At 48.4% G+C, this 23,407-nt stretch overlaps 1 protein-coding gene across 7 annotated transcripts in view; it reads left to right on the plus strand.

The window, feature by feature from the left end:
- The first annotated feature begins 5,921 nt into the window (after window positions 1-5,921).
- The window catches only part of NAV2 (neuron navigator 2), a 399,145-nt gene continuing 381,659 nt past the window's right edge, over window positions 5,922-23,407 (plus strand). For 4 of the 7 annotated variants that reach the window (XR_005021033.1, XM_036862157.1, XM_036862158.1 and 1 more), the window contains exon 1: window positions 6,672-6,929. Coding sequence is in view for 6 of the 7 variants with exons in the window: in XM_036862157.1 (XP_036718052.1) it covers window positions 6,672-6,929 (258 nt within the window). In the remaining variant the exon portion in view is untranslated. Of the gene's footprint in view, window positions 6,930-23,407 lie in introns of all 7 variants that reach the window. The other 3 variants (XM_036862156.1, XM_036862161.1, XM_036862162.1) reach the window with 2 other exon arrangements.

Consider the following 23,407-nt stretch of genomic DNA (forward strand, 5'->3'; position numbering starts at 1 on the left):
TTTTGGCTGCATTGGGTCTTCGTTGTTGTGTACGGGCTTTCTCTACTTGCAGCCAGCAGGGGGCTACTCTTCGTTGCGGTGCCCGGGCTTCTCATTGCGGTGGCTTCTCTTGTTGCGGAGCACAGGCTCTAGGCACGCAGGCTTCAGTAGTTGTGGCACGTGGTCTCAGTAGTTGTGGTGCACAGGCTTAGTTGCTCCGTGGCATGTGGGATCTTCCCGGACCAGGGCTCGAACCCATTTCCCCTGCATTGGCAGGCGGATTCTCAACCACTGCTCCACCAGGGAAGTCCCGACAAATACATTTCAAATAAAGGAAAAAGAACCACAAAGTACATACCAAAGTTCTACATGATTATTTTTGTTATCCATTGTTGAGATTTTTCATGCCAGCACACCTTTTCTGAGCACAGACCTTCATGAGTTAACTGCTCCAGGCCCTCCTCAGAGAGCCCTGAACCCTGGGCACCATGCACCTCTCCCAGGGCCAGGAGCCCCTCTGCTAGCAGATGCTTACCAGGCCCTGTACCTGGGGCAGAGTCAGAGGGTAGGCAGGAAGGCTCACAGGAGGAAAGCAGTAACCCAAAGAGGAAATGGGTGGAGGGAGCTTGGAGCATGCTGGCTCCTTGCCTGGGGGCCCGCACTGACCAGAGGTCAGGCTGCTTGATGCCGTCTGCATGGCTGACTCCCAGGCAGCATTTGGGCAATTACCCAGCTGCCTTTGGGCTGCACAGGCAGCTCGACTGGCTGAGTGTGTCTCTCAAAAAGAAGATCTTGCACAGAAAGTAATAGAAGGCCTGGGTTTTTCCAGATTGTCCGTTCACATTGATTAAAATTGTCCAGGTTCTTGCCTCTTCATCCCCCACTCTAAAGTGTTGAGGGAGCAAAGTCTTTGTAGCATTTCTTAAGGCGGCACTTTTCAATTTGCCTGCAGCCGGGAGCTTTATTAACAGACAAATGCTTGGACTCCATCCCCAGAGTCTGATTTAATTGGTCCAGGGTGGGGCCCGGGCAACCCTGTGTTTTCAGTTCCACAGGTGACTCTGATGGACAGCCAAGGCTGTGAAGCCAAGTGTGAGAACTGATTCAGAGTCCATGAGTGCCTGTTTAAAATGCAGACACGCAGATTCAGAATTCTAGGTCTGTTGGGGATGTGCGGTTAGGGTTTTGATCCTTTAAGCCCCAGTTATTCTTAGGCTTCTATTGGAGTGTTAGTTCTACTATTTGTCATTTATTTCCCTGTTTGCTTGCCCTGTTCTCTCAGTTTTTCAGTTGTGGAAAAGGGCAACCCTCAGGCTGGAAACAACAGTTGCATCATTCTTTGAACCTTGAGAGCAGGGAATGAGCACTTATTCTTATTTGCTCCCCGTCATAATGCCCAGAGCCTGGCACATAGTTGGCTCTCAGTTTATTCACTGAGTTAATGATTGAGCCACACCATATCAGATAAACCAGTGGTTTACCATATATTTGTTTGACATTTAGTCAGGGCTATTGCCTCAAACACCTGTAAACACACACACGCACACACACATTCACACGTACTCCTTACACTCCAGCCCTGCAGGTAGAAGAAGCCACTGTCTTCAGCTCTCAAAAAACAACCCAGAGATTACCGTTGAGCATACTGATCTGCACACATCCATCTGGAAAAAAGTAGATTAGAAGCAAGTGGAGGGGGAGGGGGGGTGAGCAGACTTTCTGAATAGCTGTTCTAAGGTTCTTACCCCAGTTTCTCTGCAGTCTGAGATGGGTGGGCTCTCATTTCAGCCACTACCAAAAGGTGAGCATTTGTGCCAGTGCTGAGATAGGTGTCATAAGTTGCCAACCCATGCCATAAAAAATTAAGGAAAAGTGCATTTTTGAAAATAAGCTAGTCTGATTTTTTTTTTTACTCTCAAATAAATTCAAGAATGTTTGCTTTTTATATTATTCTAGAGACTGGCAACATGTCCCTTCATCATTTATAGTAGGGGTCTCCAAGAGTCTGTTGATTCTTTCCCCAGATTCCTGCATTTTTTTGTGTGTGGTAGGCTGGGGTTTAGATGTTTCAGGCTCTCTTAGGGCTGTCTTCTTGGGAGGTCAGGCGCAGCCAGGGGTCTTTAAGTCAGATAAAGGATGGGTTGATGGGGTTGGTCACTTGCAGGTCAGCTCCGAAGCCCAATTTACACTCAACTAATCACCAGTGGCTGATGTATAGGATCAGAAAGCAGTACAGCTGGCACATCCTGACCTGAGGATGGTTCTTACAGCCAGAGAATTGCCGAACTCTTTGGATGATGATTCAGTGGTCCTGGGAGCTTTGGTAATATGTTTCAAATTGGGAGATTTTGGAAGTTTAGAGTCCAAAAGAGAAAAAGAGAGAAGGGTTGTCAAAGTTGGGATTTAAAATAGTGGGCTGGGACTTCCCTGGTGGTGCAGTAGTTAAGAATCCGCCTGCCAATGCAGGGGACACAGGTTTGAGCCTTGGTCCGGTAAGATCCCACATGCCGTGGAGCAACTAAGCCCATGCGCCACAACTACTGAGCCTGCACTCTGGAGCCAGCGAGCCACAACTACTGAGCCCGCGTGCCACAACTACTGAAGCCTGTGTGCCTAGTGCCCGTGCTCCGCAACAAGAGAAGCCACCACAATGAGAAGCCCACGCGCTGCACCGAGGAGTAGCCCCCGCTCACTGCAAAGCCCACATGTGGCAATGAAGACCCAAAGCAGCCAAAAATAATAAATAAATAAATAAATTTTAAAAAATTAAAATAAAATAAAATAGTGGGCTATCCACAGTGCATATCATTTTTTTAAAAAATAACGTTAAAAAAAACCTGGATAGTGTGTTCTTTCCAAAGCAGTTTGCCATACGCTGAACCAGTGTCTTCTTTAGCTGCCAATGCTTGCCAGACTTATTGATTTAAAATGACTTCATTCATGTTAACACAGCATCTATGTGGAAGGAGTAACTTTATAGGACATTTTTATAATTTGAGGTGATCTTATTTAAGGAGGAATCTTGCAATTATCTCTTTTGCCTCAGGGAAAATATAGCTTTTTTTCCCCTTTGTCTGGTTATAATGACAAATTATTTTGCTTTAAAGAAGGAAAATGAGGGAAAGACAGGAAAGATATAAAGGGAGATGAAAAATGTTCCAGGAAAGAGCAAATAAAATTGTTAAAGGGATGCAGAGGCCAGGAAAAACTTTGGAAGTAGACTAAAAGATTCACTCCTTTTCCATCAAGAAAGATGAGAAGTTATAAGACTTCAGTTAAATAAATCACATAAGGTTAAGGTGAACTGTCATGTGTTTACCAAATCCTAGAGTATTAGGAAGAGGTACTTTTCAAAAAAGAATGCATTGTTTTTCATATTAGTACATATTTGAGGGTCTCAGAATCCAAAAAAATGACCTTGGTACAAATATGATTTAAATGGGAGATCCAAGACGGCAAATACATAGCATGTATGTCATTAGGTCTCTTTCTGTACCCATGACAGACATTATTAATTGATCAGGCTGCTGTTTCCAACTTAACTAGATACATGCACCCTTGGAATTCTTTTCAGCACAGTGTGACAGAAAGTCAGTTAGCTAGAGATGGCCCTTGAGATGAACCCATTTTGCTACCTATGGATTAGCCTTACTACTCAAAGTGTGAGCCCAAGACCACCAGCATGGGTGTCATGTGGGAGCTTATTCTGAAACCAGAATCTCAGCCCCATTCTAGACCTACTGAGTCAGAATCTGTATTTTAGCAAGACACATAATTCTTATGTATATTAAGGTTTAAGTGGCCCTGGAGGAGCACTGAATGCATGATATATTCATTAGGGTGGAAGTTCTGAAACTTCAGAGTGCATCAGAATTGCTGGGTTAAACACTTGGTAAACCTAGATTGTTGGGCCCCAGCTCCAGAACTTTTGGTTTAGAAGATCTAGGGTGGGGCTTATCAAACAAGCTTCCAGGTGTTGATGCTGCTGGTGGTGGTCTGGGGACCACACTTTGAGAAAAACTACATTAAGGCCATGGAAATACTTTGGAATATCTCCATGACCTTTAAAGTCAAAGACTGCAGTATATTTCCATAACTCTTGCTACATCTGGCAGAACCAGAATTCTGAGTAGGAGAGTCCCAAGGTTTAATACAGCATAACATCTCTTATGACCTTATGTACCTGGATCTAAAAGGCTCTCCCCTGGTTAATTGCTGCTGGCACCATTTACTCATCCATTTGATGACAATCCGGGTAGCTATTCTGTCCACAGCATTATACTCAATGCTGAGAGAATCTAATAAAGGTTAAAAATGCAGTTCCTAACTTCAAGAGGCCTTCTCTTTAAGAAGAAAATAAACATGAAACCATAAATAACAAGGTGGCATCAGATGGTAAAGGGCTGAGTGCTAAGTAAGTGGCACGGGACACGTGTGCTTTAATTTCAGAGGGAGGAATACCTGAAATTGTATACAAGGCTGTGTGCATTTCAGTCTCGCTAGAGTAGAAAGTTGCTGCATAGAATGGGTGGAGATAAGATAGGAAAGGGAACAGGCCAGGGTAAGAGGCCTTCTTATTTCTTAATACTGCTTTGAGAGATTGTTTTAAAACTTTATTTCCTGCGATCTGGATAATGACAAATCAATGCTATCGGCATTGAAAATCAGGCTATAGGGTGGGCATACTGTGAAAACCTGTATCTCAGAGCCAGAGAAGAGAAACAGCTTATAAACAGAGATGACTGGGGTGGGGTGGGGTGGTGGGGGGGTGTTGTGAGAAGCAGTAATTTAATAATAGGGATAATAATACCCAACTTACTGGTCTCTCACATAGCTAAGTACCTGTGCTAAATGACTGTAATGAACGATCTCGTTTAACCAAACAACAGTATATTATATATATGTAGTCAAACCCCTTCCTTACTCCCAGTGAGAACCGAAGCTTTGTAAGCTTTGTCAGAGAACTTGCCCGATTTAAATCCAGGTAGTTCTCCAGGGGTGGGGGCTTCTCATCAATGAGGGGTCTGGCCTGCCTGTGTCATCTCTTCCAACTCTCAGCGAGGAACCCATAGAGCACCTGGGACAGGAGAGAAGTCCTCAGGCGAATTAAAGTCGAGGAACCTGTAGGGCCAGTGCGTCCGAGGCGCGGACAGGGAGGGGCTCCTACATGAAGCGCAGCAAACTTTAGCCCGAGCCCGCCGGGGTCATGGAGCTTCTCCTGGCTTCCTCTGGTCAGTCTGTGGTAGGTTGCAAGGAGGAACCGTCTTGGGGCGGGAGGCTTCGCGGGGTATTGTATGTGCCTATAAATACTTCAAATAGTTAAGTGAAATGTGCAGCCTTTGAAAGCTGGAGAGGAAGCTATTCGGAGGCCCCCCAGCCCGCCTGGAAGAGCTGGCAGAAAAGAGAAGAAATGGCTGGCGCGTCCTTAACGCGGGAGACGAGGAACGGCCCTGCCCAGACCAGATGGGGGGCCGCGGGGCTGCAGGCGCGACTCCGGAAGCCTCAGACCGTTAAGGTGACCAGAACAATTTTAAAAAGGAAACAAACTTCCCCGGAGCCTTTCCCGCGGGGCCCCGAGGCGGGCGCTTGCGTTCGAAAGGGCATTTTTCAAAAGGTTTCAGCGACGCGGGGGTGTCAGCCCGCGGGGGAGCGCGAAGCCCGAGCAGCGCTGCAGAGCGGCCACCAGCTGGCTTTGTACTTGCGGCCAAGCGCGGCCCTAGAGTTTCGGCGGCGGCCCGGGAGTTGAGGCCACGCCCCCCTTTGCAGTGAGAGCCGCGGCTGCAGATTGGCCCGCCACGGACCAATCGGCGCGCCGGGGCGGCCCGGGCTGTCAGCGCGCGCCGCAGCCGCGCGGGTAGCAGGCTGTCCTCCCCTGCGCGGAGCCCCGCAGCCAGCGGAGCCTTCCCGGGAAGCGCGGCGGCCGCTCGCGAGCGCTGCGCTGCCCTGCCCAGCCCGCCAGCCGCGCGTCCCGGTGCCCGCGCCCCACGGCCACAGCCTTGCTGCGCTATAGCGCACGGAGCATGTGCAGACCCGCAGGCGCCGAGGTGCTATCTGTCCGGCGGGCTTCTGGGCAGTGGTGACTGTCACGCGTAGAGAGACCTTTCGGGAGCTCTCGCCGCGCCTCTGCGTAGCGGGTGACACTGCGGTGCTCGCGATCAGGGCGCCAGCTGCCTCTCGGTGAAGACGTCTTGGGCTCCGTGCGCCCTCCCTCTCCCCCCTATCGTCCTTTCCCTTCGCCAGCTGCTTGCTCCTTAGCTCGCCCGCTCACACCCGCAGCCTCCCGGAGCGGGAGGCGTGGGTCCCCGCCGCTTCTCTTCCAAAGGGGCCTCCTCACTTCGGAGATGCAGTGACAAGTTAATATGGGCGTCCAAGCCTCGAGTTCCCAGGAGGAGAATCACAAGAGGCAACAGCTCCTGAGCACCCGGAGCCCTTGAACAGGCCGCCCAGGAGGGGCGTGAAACCCGGCTGCAGCATCCGTCCAGGTGGGACCAGCTGAGCGCCGCGACCAAGGCGAGCTCGCCGGATTGCTCCGAGATCCCCGACCCGGGGATATTTTTTTCTTTCCCTCGGCTGGTGGTGGGCGCCTCTCGGGCCGAAGCCCGGCGCCTGCTCTGCTGCCCGCGCTGCCTTTAGCGGTCGCCTCCGCCGCCGCTGCCAGGGACGTGCTGGGAAAGCCGAAGCCCCGGGAGAAGATGCCGGCCATCCTGGTCGCCTCCAAAATGAAGTCGGGACTGCCCAAACCCGTGCACAGCGCCGCGCCCATCCTGCACGTGCCCCCAGCCCGGGCGGGCCCCCAGCCCTGCTACCTCAAGTTAGGAAGCAAGGTGGAGGTGAGCAAGACCGCCTACCCTAGCCAGATCCCCCTGAAATCGCAGGGGCTGCAGGAGCCGGCGGGGGAGGGGCTCCCGCTGCGGATGAGCGGCTCGGTGGAAAACGGGTTCGATACCCAGGTGAGAGGTGCTGTGTGCCGGGGCACTGTTCTGGGAGAAGGGTGAATACTTGCGGGGGGGGGGTGTTGGCATGGCCGGATAGGGGACAGGGCTACCCTGTGGGCTGAGAAGGGAACCGTCCCACTTAGGCCGGCAGATTGGGGGTTGCGCGCGGAGAGTGGGCTGGCCAGTGGGTGTGGCCGGTGACCGAGGTTTGCCTTAAGGAGCTCTGTGAGACCGGGGTGCGGGCACGTCTGCGGCTTCCTTCTGGCGGGCACGGTCAGGGTGTTCTCAAAACTGTGCCGCACTGGAAAAGTCAGGTTCTGCATGTTGAGAGCTTGGCCCCAAGAAGGCAGTGTCTGCTGCAGCGTCTGTCTGTCTGTGTGTCGGTTCAGCAGAGATTCTGTCCCTGCCAAGGAATGGTCCGAGGCCTCGTTGGGCTCCACGCCCTCTGGCCTGGCTGAAAGATCCAGGGAAAGGGGTCTGGGGGTGGCAGTGTACCTGCTCCCCTCGTCTTGAAGATGCCTGCCCCTGCCCCATCCTTTGGGTTGACAGGAGTCCAGGCACGGTGCTGGGACTGCAGTAGAAGTGCTCGGTGCACCAGCGGAGGCAGGCAGCTGGAGACTCCTAGCGTCTCGGCTGGCTGTTGCGGTGGGCGGGGGTGCCTGCCTCAGAATGGCTGCCCGAAGCTAAGCCCCTCCTTCCTGGGTAGCAGATCCTGATGCCGGTAGCCCGGGTGACTGGGGCCGGGGTGGGGGGATGACTTGAAAAGAATTGATGACTTCTACCTTTCCAGACAGAGCCCGCATCACCCAATTCGGCTGGGTGACGGGCCCTAGCCATGCAATCTCTTTTAAGGAAATCAGCAAGGGCCAATCAGGTTCTCCTGGCCTCCTGCCCTCTCTGCTGCTTTTTTTTTCTTTTTTCCTCTTCTGGTAGGAGGGAGCAGGGGCGTGCTGTATTTTCTTGGCAGTTAGTCAGCAGGGACTTTTGGGGACAGGCAAACCTGACGGATGTGACTGTCCCGGTCAAGAGAGGCGGGAAGCCAGCGGGGGAGGTAGTTTGGGGCTGGTGTCAGGGAAGTGGCAACAGACCAGCTGACCTTTTTGGCACCTACTCTCTGCTGACACTGTCTCCACCTTCTCCTGGAGATTTCTCTGATCAGAGGCTAGAACTCAACACATTCCTAGCCTTTCTGATGGAGGAACTGGAGCTGGAAGCTAATTGTAAGCAGACTTTTGGAACTCTGGGTTGGAGAAGGCCCTCAAAGCAGATTAAGCTCCCACGCCAGGCTGATAAGCATGCCCCTTGCTGCTGCACTTGCTAAACATGTTTGGAAGCTGACAGGTTTGAGTGATGGTGTGTGGGAGAAAGATTTCCCCCAATGCTCCCAGGGCCTGTCTCTGCCAGGGTTTTGTGCTCTGCGCTCTTTTTCTGCCTTCGACACAGGTTTGTACGTGGGCTCTGAAATGGGAATGAGCTTGGGGGTGCAACCTTGTGAGGGTTTCCCCTCCATCCTTGGAGACGGGGCTGATGAGGTGTGGTGGGTGGTATGCAGGAGGCCAGAGCAGTGACTCCGGGATGTGACACACAGCCTCCAGCCTGATGAGGAGGACCCAAGGAATGAGGGGGAAAGTGGACACTGGGATCGTTGCTACCCAGGCAACTGTTCTACTGTTGCCCATTTGACCCTTCATTTAACAAACACTGTCGGTGGACTTGCCATGGGCAGGCTCTGGAAAGGTGATTCATCCCTCTTTTTCCTGAAAAAATGATCTCCAGCTGCTGCCGGAGGAGCTGGTGTGGTCCAGTTCCCTCGAGGCTTTTCTTCTCTCCCTCGCCCTTGGCCCACAGTCCCCTGGCTGCCCCCACGCCACCTGCCTTGCCCTCAGTGGGACCTTGTGTACTGACCATGTGGATGGTTTGGATGGATTGCTGAGGAAATTGGCCACTTCCCAGTGGGCTATCCTGTTTTTTACCAGCCTGCCCTTTCTTTATTCATGGCCGAGCTTCCTGGAGGCTCTTCTCTGTGGCAGGTACAGATCCTTTGTCTCACTGCCTCACCCTGGCATCCAAGTGACATTGGCAAAAGGGGTTTTCCCATCTTTGGACAAGGCTTCCTCCCCCTTTGCCTGACATGGTGTCCATTCACCATCCAGGAAAACCTCTCCATACGGATCGAGGACTGTGTCAGACTTGACACATCTGGTAGTCCTGGACTCAAAACCTGGTATTTATCACTAGAAGATACTCAGGAGATGATGAGTTAAATGGCAAATTATATCTTGGGGCATCTGACTCCCCTTTTATTCAGGGGGCTTTGGGGAGAAGGCTGGGTTGTGCAGTGGTCAGTAGCACAGGCTTTAAAGTCAGGTGGATATCCCTGGTATCCTGTCTCCACCGTGTACTAGCTGGTGACCTAGTCCATTAACCTCTCTGGGCCTCACTGTTCCCATCTGTAAAAATGGATGTTAAACAACCACACAAATTATGAGGATTAAGAAAAAGAACATATGTAAAGTGTCATATATACATATGTTTATATATAAACATATACATACATCATATAGACATATGTATAGACATATATAAGTAACATGTGTAAAGCCCAGTGTCAGGCAAATAGGAAACACTCAATAAAATGAGCTATTCGTATTGCTAAACCAAGAGATGGGGCATTGTTGAACGTAGATCTAATAGCCTCTCAGTGAGAAAAGGCATAGCTTATTCTGTCAAGCCCTTGAGAAGGTATCATTCAGTTTGCAAGGATTTACAGAGCATCTGTCACATGCCTAATACAGTACCAGCCATGGTGGGAAGATGAGAGAAGTGCCTGATGTGCCAGGCTCTTTACATACGATCTCATTTCATTCCCACAGTAACACTTAAAGCATATATAACATTTTCTATGACAGTAATTTCCTGTAACATCTTCTTTAATGACAATAATATAATAATGGCGAGTCATCACATAGCACTTCCTATGTGCCAGGAATTGTTCTAAAAGACCTCATTTGATTCTTACAACAATCCAATGAGATAAGTGTTATTATTCTCATTTTACACATGAGGAAACTGAGGCAAGGACCGGGTTAGTAACCCCGTGAGTAGCAGAAGTAGAATTAGGACTCGGACAATCTGTCTCTGGACTCCAAGTCCTAAACCAGCATGCTGTAGAGAGAGAATCATAGGGACTTGCCAGTTACTCGCAGGCCCTGATTTCTAAGACCACTGCTCTAGCCATTGAGCGGGAAGAGTAAGCAGGACTTAGCAAAAGGTAGAATAACTTGCTCCAGGTCATCCTGCTCCAGGGTGGCGAGTGGGGGACCCAGCTCAGGTTAGTCTGGCTTCCAGGCTGGGGGGGGTCTTCCCCTCTTCACAGCTGCCTTCCTCCTGGATGCTCTGGCGGATGTACAGGGTGATAAGACACGGCCTGGGCCTTGGAGATCTTATAGTCTAGTTGGGAGGCATGACTTGATGTACCAAGGGCATCAGGCACAACACGAAGAGGGCTGAGAGGTATGCTTGGGGCTGAAAGGAAGGAAAAGGCCACCATGGCTGGAGAAGTCCTGAGGGCCTCACGGAGGAGGCAGGAGATGGCGGGCTCCAGAGATGGGCAGGAATGGCTGGCTGGGGAGGAGAGGGGGTGATATGAGCATGCCAGGGAAGGAGGAGGAGCAGGGCCACGCAGTGGTGCGGAGCAGGAGTGGGTGTCACCACCGGGAAGCCGCACCTTCGCCTAACAGGTGATTGCTTCGTATCTGGTGTCTTCGTTTTGAAAGGTAATCATGAGCAAAGAACAAAGGCTTCTTGCAGTTGAGGGATTGGATTTGCGTGCTGCCTTCGTGGTCCGTAGTAATCCTGAGCATGCAGGGTAGTTATGAGAAGGTGGAAGGATGGTGTCCATAAAAGACCTGTTTCATAACAGCCCCTTGGGAAATGACAGTGATTATTATTATTAGCTTAGGGTTCAGGATATCCAACATGGTAGTGATGCGGAAAGGACGTGGGTCTCGTGGCTTTTATTAGGCAGCGACTCTCTTGAGCCAGTGACAACCTGTTCTCCCCCAAGCCTGCTGTCCATCGCCATCAAGTGTGAAAAGACCTGACACAGCCAGCAGCTAGCTTTTAGGTGCAGCCCCGCTGTCGACTTGCCAAACCCCTCACCTTGAATCTCTCCCACAAACCTACAGCTGGGGCTCGACCCCCAGAGAGAGGAACTGCTCTGCAGCCACACATCCCTCCCGAATTCCCCTCCTGGTGTTGGGATACCTGGGCCTTCCCCCAAGAATGAACATTTATAGCATCTGCTCTGTTAACATGGCGTATAAATTATGACCATGTGCAAAGAATTGTTTTAGAGATCTGCTCTGTGTTAGTTCAGAAACTCTGTCCGGCTGACCTTCAGATAAGGAATGCTTGTGAGCTATTTGAGGAGAGGTTAGCCTATTTTTAAGAAGCAGTTGCAGGGGAAAAAAATTATATATATAATATTTTGATATTTCCTGTTTTTAGGAGCCTGGGGTTCAACTTGCAACTCATTTCTTTAAAAAAGTAATTAGAAGTGATTGAAATCCTCTGTGGGTGTTTTAGATGTTTAAAAAGAAAGCGCAGGCGAGGCCCCTGGGAAGAGAGCGCAGCTCCAAGCTTGCAACCTGTTGCAACTTTGCCCCATTGTGTTTTGATTAGAATCCTTGCTCCATCATCAAAGTTGATTATGGATTTGATTAGTGCATTTTTCTGCTATTGTGTTATTCCCTTTCTTCTCTTCCTCGGTTCTTGGAGGGGGAATGTGTAGCGTGGTTATCTGCCAACATGCAAGAATGTTTATAGTTCACGTATTATTGCTTATTCCATGGGTTAATTTTCTGAAGACACTTTAAGGGTGGGACTGGTGGCTAATTTAGGGTATCATTACGTGTGTATATATGTGTGTATAAATACATCTACTTCTGGATATGTGTATATATACATATATACACACACATATACAAATATATACACATGGAACAGCTTAAAGTAATGAGCACATGTAAGCACACACACATCAAAGGCCAGGCTGGGGGAATTACAGCCCAATTTCCAGCTTTCAGAATAGCTAGGTTTGCTTCCCACTTCTCATACTCCCTTCCTCTGTGACCAAGATTGAAGCACCAAGTCTTGGTGTCCCATTTTATTGAGTTATAAGACATAAGAGATGTGGCCTTGAGAGAGGTGTTTTAATTAGGCCTTACTGAAGCTCCTGAAGCCAGTCTGAAAAAGCCAAACCACCCAGTGAGATTTTGGCTTAAGGTCAGAGACTCTTATTTCTTAGAATCAGTCTCATCAGCAGGGAAGGGAGTAGTTAGGGGGCATCTGCTATGTGCCAGGTAGTAGTAGACTGCTATAAATGATTTTATGTATATATAAATTTTATGTGTATATGAAATTTAATGTGAAGCACAAGAAACTGGGTAAAATGTAAAGTGGCCCATGCCTTTCATATGAGGAAGCTGAGACCAAGGGAAGTTATCACTTGGAGACAGTTTTAAATGGTAGATTACACTTAACTGAGAGACAGACCTGGGTTCAAATCCAGGCTTTGGGCAAGTTATTTAACATCTCTAAATGTGTCTTCATCTATAAAGCAGAAGCAATGATGCTTATAGGTTGTCTGTGAAGATTCAGTGAGATAATACAGGTAGGTTGCTGAGCACAGAGCCTGGCATGCAATAAGCAAGGAATATGTGATATTGCCTATTTTTATTACCCAAGGTCAGAGCCAAGTTTGGAAACCAGATCTGCCTCATTCCAAGCCTGTGTTCTTTCTACCCTACCTCTCTGCTTCTCAAGTGCACGGTTGATTACATGGAGGACAGATGACTTGCACTGTGGAAGCAGAGAGCATAGCGGGGCTTTGGTTAGATGAATGAGGGTCAGGGTCAAGAGTAAATTAATGTAGTCATATCCAGAGTTGTGAAATGAAACCTCCACATTTTGGTCCCAAACATGCCATCTCTATAGCACTAACCAAGCTGAGGGATCTGCTGCAAACCAAACTTATGGGAACCTCCTTTGTACACCCAGTCTGAGCTGGCACTGTCAAGGTGATTGAGTGGAGCTGGCCAGTCTGACAGCACTGCCCAGGACCAAGAATGGAACAGTCCCATTGATTGGGCTTCTGAATGGTTTCTTATTGTTCTGAAGGCAGAAGGAAAGCCCTCTTCTCTTACTGCTGGCATGATTGTGGTGGGAGCTGAACCTTGTGATCAGCTTGGTCATTAAGGTGCCCCAAGGCATGGCCAGCTGCCCAGTGGTGTTTTACTGATAGCCACGGGGCCACTTTCAATGGTGACTCTGTCTCTTGGTCACATTGTTCAGAGATGGACAATGTGTTCCTAGAATGTCTTGGGCAGAATGGTTCATGTGATTTTGGGAACAAAACTGGGTCAGGCTTTTGTGCTTCAGTCCACACAAGACACTAGTGAGTGACACAAAAGTTTTCGCAGGAACCCCAAGTCGCCCACGCAGAACCTAAAGAATGACTCATGACTTAGTGCTCCATTTCCCAAGGAAAACAGACCCTCTTTTGTGTTTTGCAAACAGTAGCCCCACAGCCTCAGAATATTTTCTCTTTCCTTCTAAGTGAAACCTTAATACCTTTAGTGAATTTTGGTTTGTTCCAACCTCCCCTGTCTTGGTGGAAGAGAAGATAGGGTAGGAAAGGGGGCTTGGTCAAGATAATTATAAAGTTCTTTTGGAGCCTTTGAACAAAATCAGTTACGAGAGTGTGACACCGGAAAAATAATAATGGGCACTGACACTGACAGAGCATAGCCTCTTACCAGCATAATGCATAGCACCAGGCATGCATCATTTCATTTAATCCTCCCAACATCCTGTTACATAGAAGCTACTTCCTGAAGAGAATAGAAATGACAGCTCTGGGAATCAGCAACTTTGGTTCTAATTTTGTCTCTTTAGATGCTTTGCTGCATGACCTTCAATAAGTTACATTGTCTTTTGAGCTTCAGTTGCCTAATCTATAAAATGAGTAGGATGATACTTGCTCTACTTTTTTTGAAGAGTTGTTGTAAAGCTTAATAGAGGTAATTATTATGAATGAGACTCTGGTTTACACATCTTACACCATAAATACCCTTTGAGGAAACCAAGGGTAAGAGAGGTTAAGCTACTTTTCCAACTAGCACAGCTGGTTAAGTGGTAGACTCAGGATTTGAACCCTTATCTGTTTGACCTCAAAGTCAAGGTTCTTAAATAGCAAGTGTGAAAGCACTTTTTAAAAAATATCTGAAAAGGCATTGTTAATACGGAATCAAAGTAAATTGCTGTAAAATTTCCTTTGGTGTGGTATATATGACATCTGGCTCCTCCCCTCTGCCCCAGAGTTTAGAAATATTGAATATATTCATTCAATATTAGATAAACATTAGCTGCTTCATCATATCAGTTAACCTCTCTGGGATTTGTAAAATTCTAAGTGTTCTGATGCCACAAGGTCCACTAAGGCGTTATCACTGTGTAACTGGCAAGGCTGGTTCTGGACAGAGGAAGGGAAAAATGGGGAATTTGATCATTTGTTGGCACGCAGAAGCAATCAGAAAAATTCAGATTATGGGTCATCGTTAAGACAACAGGCCTGGGATCTTCAAAACTGATAATGTCATGAAAAACAAAAAAATTTAAAAGGTAGATGGAGAACTAAACTATTCTAGAAAAGGAGACTAAAGAGCTATGACAACCAAATCCAATGAGAGATCCTTGACAAGCAAAACCATAAATGCTAGAAAGGTCGTTTTGGAGACAATGGGAGATATTTGAGTACAGATTGTATGTTAGATAGTATTACTCCATCGATGTTAATGGTTTGGGGATAATGTAAGAAAATGTCCATTTTCTTGGGAGTTACATGCTGATATATTTAGAGGTGAAGTATCTTGATGTCAGCAACTAACTCCCAAATGGTTTAGAAAAAAAAAAAAGGTGAGTATATCTGTAGATAGAAGGAGAAAGAAAATGTTGTAAAATGTTAACAACTGGTCAATCTAGGTGAAGATATATGTGCGAGTCTTTCAACTTTTCTGTGTTTGAACTTTTTCAAAATGTTGGGAAGCAAAACAAAGCCTTGGCTAAAGAGTATACATTAGCAATCCCCTTGACATCTGTGGTGTATCCATGAGAACATATATGAGGTAGGAGTGTGTGTCAAGTAGGAGTGTGTGTGTGTGTGTGTGTGTGTGTGTGTGTGTGTGTGTGTGTGTGTGTGTGTGTGTGTGTGTGTGTACGTACTCACTCACAGTAAATAGCCTGGCCAAGTTTGTTTCACTGGGTTTAGGGTCTGGACTCCTTATCTCCTTTCTGGTGTAGTGTGAGAATCTTGGCTTAATTCCTCTTCTTTTATGAGAAGGGTTGCTGAAATTTTATGGAAATCATAAGATCCAGGTTGATTTGATAATCTCTTATAAAAATCTGAGATGTTTCCAAGGTTGAAAGTATAAAAGAGATTTTTTTAATGAGGAAATTTTTTAAAATATGAAAATACCTGGTTGAATTTTACTCATCTAGGCATGAAGCAGGCAAGGACTATGAGTGGAAGCAAGCTCCTTTGTCTGCTTTAACCTCTTCCTCTCCTCACTACTTAGAACTCCTTTGCCTGGCTAAACCCGTCCCATCCTTGACCCGTTCAAGTTCAGGCTTAGTGCCATCTCGTCCAGGAAGCCCTGTGCCACCACCACAGTCCGGATGCAGTATCTGTCCTGTGTTCTCCCATAGCCTGCTCTGAGCCCCCATCGCTTGGACTATGGTTGCTTATTTAGCTGGACCATGGCTTCCGTGAGGTCAGGGATGTGTCTCTCATGATCTCTGCTGGTACAGCATCAACACATAGTAGGTTCTTAGTTCCTATTTGCAGAAGCAAAGAAGGATGGGAGGGCGAAGATAAAAGAAAGAGTTGAAAAACAGGATTGAGTGGATATTGAGCACCAGCTGTGTTCCTGAAGCTGCGGCTAAGCCATATGGCTTCTGCAGAGCTCCCTCTTGGCATGTGAGCTGAGATGATCCCATGATGGTGGGTGGCCAAGCGAGGCCAGTGTCAAAGCTTTCCAGCGCCAGGTCTTGGGAAAACTCACCTGGTTGGGTAGCAGGAGGAGGCAGATTCTTTACACAAGGCTGTTTACAGCATCCAAGCTGGCGGGCTGCTCCACTGGAAGAAGGTCTGTCCAGCTGTGATCATGGCGGTACAGTAGACGGGAAGGGTTGGATGGGCTTCGGAGGGCTTTGGCAGATTCCATCCCCACCCCCACCAATAACTTTGGAAGGGGGACCTGAGAAGGGTTCTGAAGGATTTTAGTAGGTTAAGAAAAGAGGATAGGACAAGCCTTCCAGGAATAATGATTTCAGCAACCACTTATGTGCCGTTTCCATACGAAATCTCACTTAATCCTCACACTAACTTTCTGAGCCCATGTTATTCACCTTGTCTTATCAGTAAGGAGAAAAGTGAGGAGTCAGTGGGCAGAGGCCTGAGAAGGGTCATGGAACTTTTACAGGTCACACAGCTGGTGTGAACATTTGCAGGATTCCAACCTGGTGTTTCTGAGTCCAAAATCTGTGCTCTTAACCACTGCCTTCTTCTGCCAGGAGTTGGAAGAGGCCTGAATCCTATACTAGGGTGCTGCTTTAGAAAACCAAACCTCCAAACCCTCTTCTCCTTGGAGCCCGCTCTCCATTTCCCTGGCCTTGGCCTCCTCACTGTCTCCTTGTCAGGGCCTCCTGTGCCTGTCCCAGCCTATTGCCAGAGGCTCTGCATTTACAGAATGAGGAGCCCCGTTGGATTTTGCTCACATCTTGCTGCAATCTGGGCATGGTCTCCTCTGGCTGCTGCGGCTGCTGTCCCCCAGGTCACCCCCGTGCTGGTGGGCTGGGCAGGGCCATGTGCCTGACAGCTGGCAGGACCTCTTTCCTGTACTCCTGCTGCAGCTCTGCAGACAGTCCCCATTTCATACTGGTTTGCTTTGATTCTTTTCAGACCTGAGAGTGACGCATGTTGACGTCAAAAAATGTGGGCCACGAGCATCCTGGAGCTGTCAGACCTTCCAGTGTGTGAACTTTGCTTGTTAACTGTCTCTGGACAGAGGAAGGCAAGCGCTGGAGGGGAAAGTACCATTTGGGTGACAAAACCAGATTTAGAAGAATCAGGCTTACTTGGATGTCTGCTTAGTGATCTGTGCCTCTATGGACTAGATATTTGGGATGTCTGAGACAGTGTAGACCTTGGAGGCCATCTATTCCCAAAGCTCCATTGTGCAGATGGGGAAACATAGCCCAGAGGGGGGCGTGACTTGCCCATGGTCACCCAGCTTTGAGGGCAGAGCAAAAACTGGGATCCAGGCCCCCTGACTCCTGGCCCAGTGTCCTTTCCACCTCACTCATGGCGATCAGATGTTCTGTTCTGAAGTGCCTGATGTTTTAAAGAATTAGAACCAGCCCTGAGCTATGTTCTTTTCCCCTCCATCTACTAAGTAGTTAAGTATTGTTTTAAAAGAAAAATTTATTGAAGTATAGTTGATTTACAATGTTGTGTTAATTTCTGCTGTAGAGCAAAGTGATTCAGTTATACATATATATACATTCTTTTTCATATTCTTTTCCATTACGGTTTATCACAAGATATTGAATATAATTCCTTGTGCTATACAGTAGGACCTTGTTGTTTATCCATTCTGTATATAATCATTTGCATCTGCAAATCCCAAGCTCCCAATCCATCCATCCCCAAACCCTGTCCCGCTTGGCAACCACAAGTCTGTTCTCCTAATTCTTTCATATTTGAAAGCTTTTGCATTTGGCTTAGCGGATCAGAAAACCAGGCCCTCTTTGTGGATCATATAATTGTGGCAACAGACCACCATTCAACACCTCCCATGGGCCACTCTCCATACATCATCTCATTTAAGCTTCACCACAATGTGATAAGGCTTGTGGCATTTCATCAGTTTCATGTATGAGGTGCAAAGGAGGTCGGTAACTTGACCAAGATCACACGGAGTCAGTATTGGAACTCTCTAATTTCACATCTGTGCTTTTTCTACCAAACACCTTAGAGCCCCACCCCCAGGCTGGAAGTCAGAGAGACCTAGGTTAAGATCCTACCTCCCCATTTATTTACTGGACATCTAACTTCCCCAGTGCTGGTGTAGGGCCTGGGACACTGTAGGCCCTCAATAAATAGTTGTTGAACTGCAGCTTGGACAAGTCAGTCTAACCAAGCCTCCGCTGCTTGAGGGAAAGTGTAGCATTTCAGTGGGTCATGCAGATCAAAGCAATAGTGTATATAAAAATGCCTGGCATGGGGTAGATAAGATCACTTATTTACTGAGCACTTACTATGTGCTGGGTGTTCTTCTAAGCACTTTATATGGATTTACCCATTTAATCATCATAAAAGCAATAACCTCTGAGGTAAGCACTTTTGTTATTCTCTCCATTTTACAGGTGAACCAAGGCAGGTAGACCATAAGCAACTTGCCCAAGGTCACCCACCTATAAATGGAGGAACCAGGCCTGAAACTCAGCAGTGCTGGCAAAGCATGCATCCTTACCCACCGTGTGGTCTTCCCTCCGTGCTGCTCCTAACTACACCCAAATCTAGTTGAGGGTGGGGAAGAGAGATGAGGGCACGGAGATGGAAAACAACTTGTTTAAGGTCCTTTAGCGTGAGAGGTAGTAAAACCCAACTAAGATTTGCCTTCCTAAAGTAGCCTGGGGCTCTGTTCTTTAAAAGGCGCTGCCTCTCTAGTGGGAAAGGACAAACTATTTAGTCCTGGGAAGCACTCCCAAACGGGAGATGGTCACTAAGAATCAGTGACTCCCAATTTGCCTGGGGGAACTGTGTGGTTTTCCCCTTGGGTCCCTGCTTCTCATCATTTGGAATCATTTCTTCTCTGGATTGCAGAGCAGAACCAATATAAATTTGACCTAGTCCCTAGAAATGTTTACCTGGCTAAAAATATGCCGGCTTTGATATATTTTTAGCCAAATTTAGATGTGAAGTATATGCATTGCCCACACCCATGTATTAGGCATGAACTGTTGGTACATTTTGTAACAGGAAACTGCTGGTTTTCCATTCCAAAGAACTGGAATTCGGTCAGAAATTTGTCATTTGCAAATGCCAACTCTCACCACATTCCACTGCTGTTTTTAAGAATGTCTCGTCACCTGGATTCGGAAGAAGCAGGCCATGGGCGAGGCCAGGCTGGTCAGGCTGTCTTGGTGCCTTTTCTCCGGGTCTGGTGCCTTCCAAGCAACCTCCGCCTGGCTCTCCCCAGGCCCACGCCATCTGCACTGTGTTGCCTTTGGATTAGTGTATGGGCAGACAGGGTGCTTATTTTAGAACTGGAAGGAGAAGAGATGTATCAATAAAAAAAAAAAAAGCTGGGAAGGAAAAATCCATTCAGTGGTTTTAAAATATCTCTCCCTTAAGAGGACAGATTATTTTTGTTTCTTAAAAACAACTGGGTGATTTGCTCCTCGAAACAGAGTTGGAATGAGAGATGTATAAGACTGTGAAAAAGGAGGGGGCTATCAAGGTGGCCTATGGGTTTCACCACCCTGGCCTTTTCACACAGCGCAGGTCATTTCCCCCAACCTCCAAAGCCTCTCCTGCTCCTGGCTGGCAGGCTCTGGAACCTTAGAACTGTATCACAAAGATCCTGTTTCCTTACCTCTTTATTTTGGAGATGATGAAGCCGAGCCTCGGGGCCTTTGCACTTGTTCTTTCTGCCTGGAATGTCTTCCCCAGATATTGACGCTGCTTATTCTCTTACCCTCAGTCCCTGCTCAGATGCCCCTTTATCGGTGGCGCTTTTTCTGACAACCCTATATAAAATAGCAATCCATCCTTTTATATCTCCTTGCCCTGCTTTAGTTTTCTCCAGAGCCAGAGCAGTCTACTCTAGACATGTTCTGTATTTATTATCTTGTGTCTTCCTCTATTAGACTTTCAGCTCCATGAGAACCAGGGCTTTGCCTCTCTTGTTCACAGCTGTATCCCCTGAACCTAGAACAGTGTCTAGCACATAGTAGGTGCTTACTAAATATTTAGTGAATAAACAGTAGGGACTTGTACAGGATTCCAGGCAGGTCTGGGACTAGCATCTAGGTCTGACTCAAAGTCAAGGACTCTTACTTACACTGTTTCTCCAGATGCTACTAAGAAATCTACAGTGATCAGGTTGGGGAATTCTTACCCTATGAGCAGACTCTTACTTGGTCCTAGTTGAGAGCTGGATCCACAGTAGAAGAGAGAGGTGAGAATTGGATTTGCCAGCGTACACTGGTTCCTTTTTGTCTTCAGTTTTCTTTCTTTCTTTTCTCCCCTCCCCCCCCCTCCTTCCTCCCTCCCTCCCTCCCTCCTTTCCTTTCTTTGTTCTGGCTACTTTTTGTGCTTTAACCCTCGTTAATAAAAGTATGGTCTATGGACCAGCAGTAATAGCATCCCCTGGAGGCTTGGTAGAAATGCAGAACCTCGGGCCTAGCCCCAGACTTTCTGAATCAGAATTTGCATTTTAACCAGACCTCAAGATATTTCATAGGCAAATTAAAGTTTAAGAAGCAGAAGAACAATTACGTCCTTACCCCTTCAGAAGTACTTAAGAGAAACCTTCCTATAAATACTCAGTTGCATCTTCTGTCTGGAGGCACAGGCCCCATTGCCTCTAATAACCCTACCCTCTGATTAGGGATGGGAGGGATGGACCCTAGAAGAGGGTACCATAAAAGAGACTTCTAGAATCTGTGGCCGCTTCATTTCTTACATTGCTCTGTCTTACTCACCTGCGCACTGGGCTTTGTGGCTAATGCTTGGTCAGCGTGATGGGAGGCTGTAATCTGCCTGGTAACTGCAGAAGGAAGGAAGATCTTGTCTTTGGCCTGGGAATTCAGGATCAATGGACCTCAGCTCTCCTCTCCGCTGGTGTGTTCTAGGCTGGCCGAGATGGCATCTTTCAGGACCTGGAGGCAGTTCCATCCCAGCCCTTCTCACAGCCAGCGGTGAAATCCTCTCCAGCCCCTTCAGCAAAGGGAGGACAGCCCTTCCCTTCGTCTGAATAGAGCCCAACTCCCAGGATCCTTTGCTGTTTGGAAGTCTCCTTCCAGTTCTCCTTGAATTGCAATAGGAAATTGCATTGCATGATTCTAGCATAGCTCCGTGAAGGAGTGTGCCCCAGAGAACGAAGGGGAGCGGCTCGCTCCAGTGGCCATGCTGGGGTCTCCATCCCCGCCTAGGGAAGCCCTGGGAATGGGCAGGTGCCGTGCAAATGTAATCTGTCTCCCTGCTGAGGCGTTTCTTTCAGTCATGCTGCGGCTGGGTACTGATTTGCGGAAAGCCCATTGATAGGAGCAGAGCAGATTAATTGAGCCCCTGGATCAGGCTGTTTGGTGAAATTATTGTCTAATGCTTTTAGAGGTGGGAGTTTTTTTGTCTCGTTCTGTGTAAATCAGGGCTACTTAAAAGCTGCTTACACGGCCACTGGTACCATAGAAACCGCCCATCCCTGAGCACATGCCTGGCCCAGTCAGGCATGGGCCACTGCAGGTGGAGGAAGAGGACTTGGTCACCTTGCTCTGGAGTCCACAGGAGGGAGGAAGGTGGTGGAGAGAGTCAAGGGGGGCTTTCTGTTCCTTCCCCAGCTCCCCTAGACTTGTCTCGTTTAACCCCATCTGAGTCACCTGGAGGAGGGACATCCCCAGCCCCCCTCAAGTCCAGACTGGGTCCTGATGGGAACAGGGAAGCTGTCCCATGACGGGGAGATGATGAGTCCGATGCTAAGATGTTTGCGGGAGTGTGCATGTATGCACGTGAGTGCACAGGCACGCGTGCGTGTGTGTGCGTCCAGATGCTCCTTGAGGGGCTAGAGGAAATCCATTTCGACCGCTGGCAGCACCCTAGCATGTGAGCAGTGAGGCTGAAAGAGCACTGTTGTGCGAGTCGAGAAACTTGAGTTTTCTCTCTAGACCTACTTGAGCAAGCCGCATGACCTGGGCGCGTGGCCAGTCATTCTTTGCCGGGACCACGTGGAGCTGTCAAAACAGAACACACGTCCAGACATCTCCCTTCCAGATATAGGCCTGGGATGAGGCTTCGGCATCTGTATTTCTCAGGGCTCTGCAGGGGATTCTGTTGCACGGTCTGGGGTGAGAGCTACTGGAGTTGAAACCAGCTCTTTCAGAGAGGTCAGGATAATGAAGTGGGTAAGAGCAAGCGGTCACGGCCACATGGACCAGGGTTTAGATTCCAGCTCTGCCCATGTAAGGTGAATTGCTGATAAACTTGTCCTTTCTTGCTCATCTGCTCTAGAGGCATGAGAGTCACGACCTCACAGGGCTGCTCTGAGCCTTAAAGTGTATGAAGCATGTGGCAAATACCTGGCATGTGATGAGTTCTCTGTAAATGTTAGGTCTCAGGTGTGTGTATTTGTGTTTTCTGCTGTACTCTAATATATGGATAGAAACCTCTCAAGTTAGTCCAAGGAGAATGCAACTGGGAAATGAGATGGCAGAGCTCAATTAGTGTAATTTGGCAATAAGGAAACCAATTAATTCATTCTTTCAGACAGTTATTAACAGGAAAGGGAGTGTGCAAAGAAAGGTCCTGCGGGGCCAGAGCGCGATGCCAGGCGTGCCCCTCTTCCTCCACAACGGTGGTTCTTAAACGTCACTGTGCATCCGTATGACCTGGGCACCAGTTAAATATGCAGAATCCTGGGCCCCAGCCTCAGAGATGCTGATTTTGTAGGTCTGGGGGAGGCCCAAGAATGTCTTTTTTTGGCAACTGAATGTGCAGAAGATGGTCTGCAGCCCTCACTGTCTGACAGAGGCTGGTCCAGAGGGAAAGGTCAACTTAGATGATTAAGAGAAGGAGGGAGCTTGGTGAGTGGGGGCAGGCAAGAATGGGAGCCTAGACAAGGTGAGAGGAGCTGGGTTGGAACGCATGCATGCGAGATGCAGAGAGAACAGAGCAGCATATTCAGGATTTCGTGTGCTGAGTAGAGGGTGGAGGGCTCTGGTGGACAGGGGGCCCCGGCTCCTCTCCCTGCTGCCAGGGGCCAGGGCTGCCATGGAGGGTGGGCGTCATACCAGGATGTCAGCCACTGGAAAGGGTTAACTGGGACTCCTGGTTAAGGGCTGTGAACCCAGGGTATGTGCCCCTTTGTCCTCTGCTTAAGGCCCAAGCTGGCTGCCTGTAAGTTGCCTGGCAGTGCCCATAGAGTTCAGCATCTGTCTCTCTGTTTGCTCATTTGGAAATCAGAGCCCAGGAACAGCCTGGGGGTGGGGAGACCTGGAAGGGTAAAGTCAGTATGAGATGCTCAGGACCCCAGAGCGGGGTGGCAGAAGGGGCGCCAGAGATGAGAGGAGGAGTTGTGTGTTGTGGGTCAGTGCTCCTTATCACGGGCTGTGTGGGCTGAGAGGGGCCTGAATCAGAGTGCCAGGTCTACGAG

The sequence above is a fragment of the Balaenoptera musculus genome, chromosome 8 (genome assembly GCF_009873245.2).
Source record: "Balaenoptera musculus isolate JJ_BM4_2016_0621 chromosome 8, mBalMus1.pri.v3, whole genome shotgun sequence".
Taxonomy (NCBI): domain Eukaryota; kingdom Metazoa; phylum Chordata; class Mammalia; order Artiodactyla; family Balaenopteridae; genus Balaenoptera; species Balaenoptera musculus.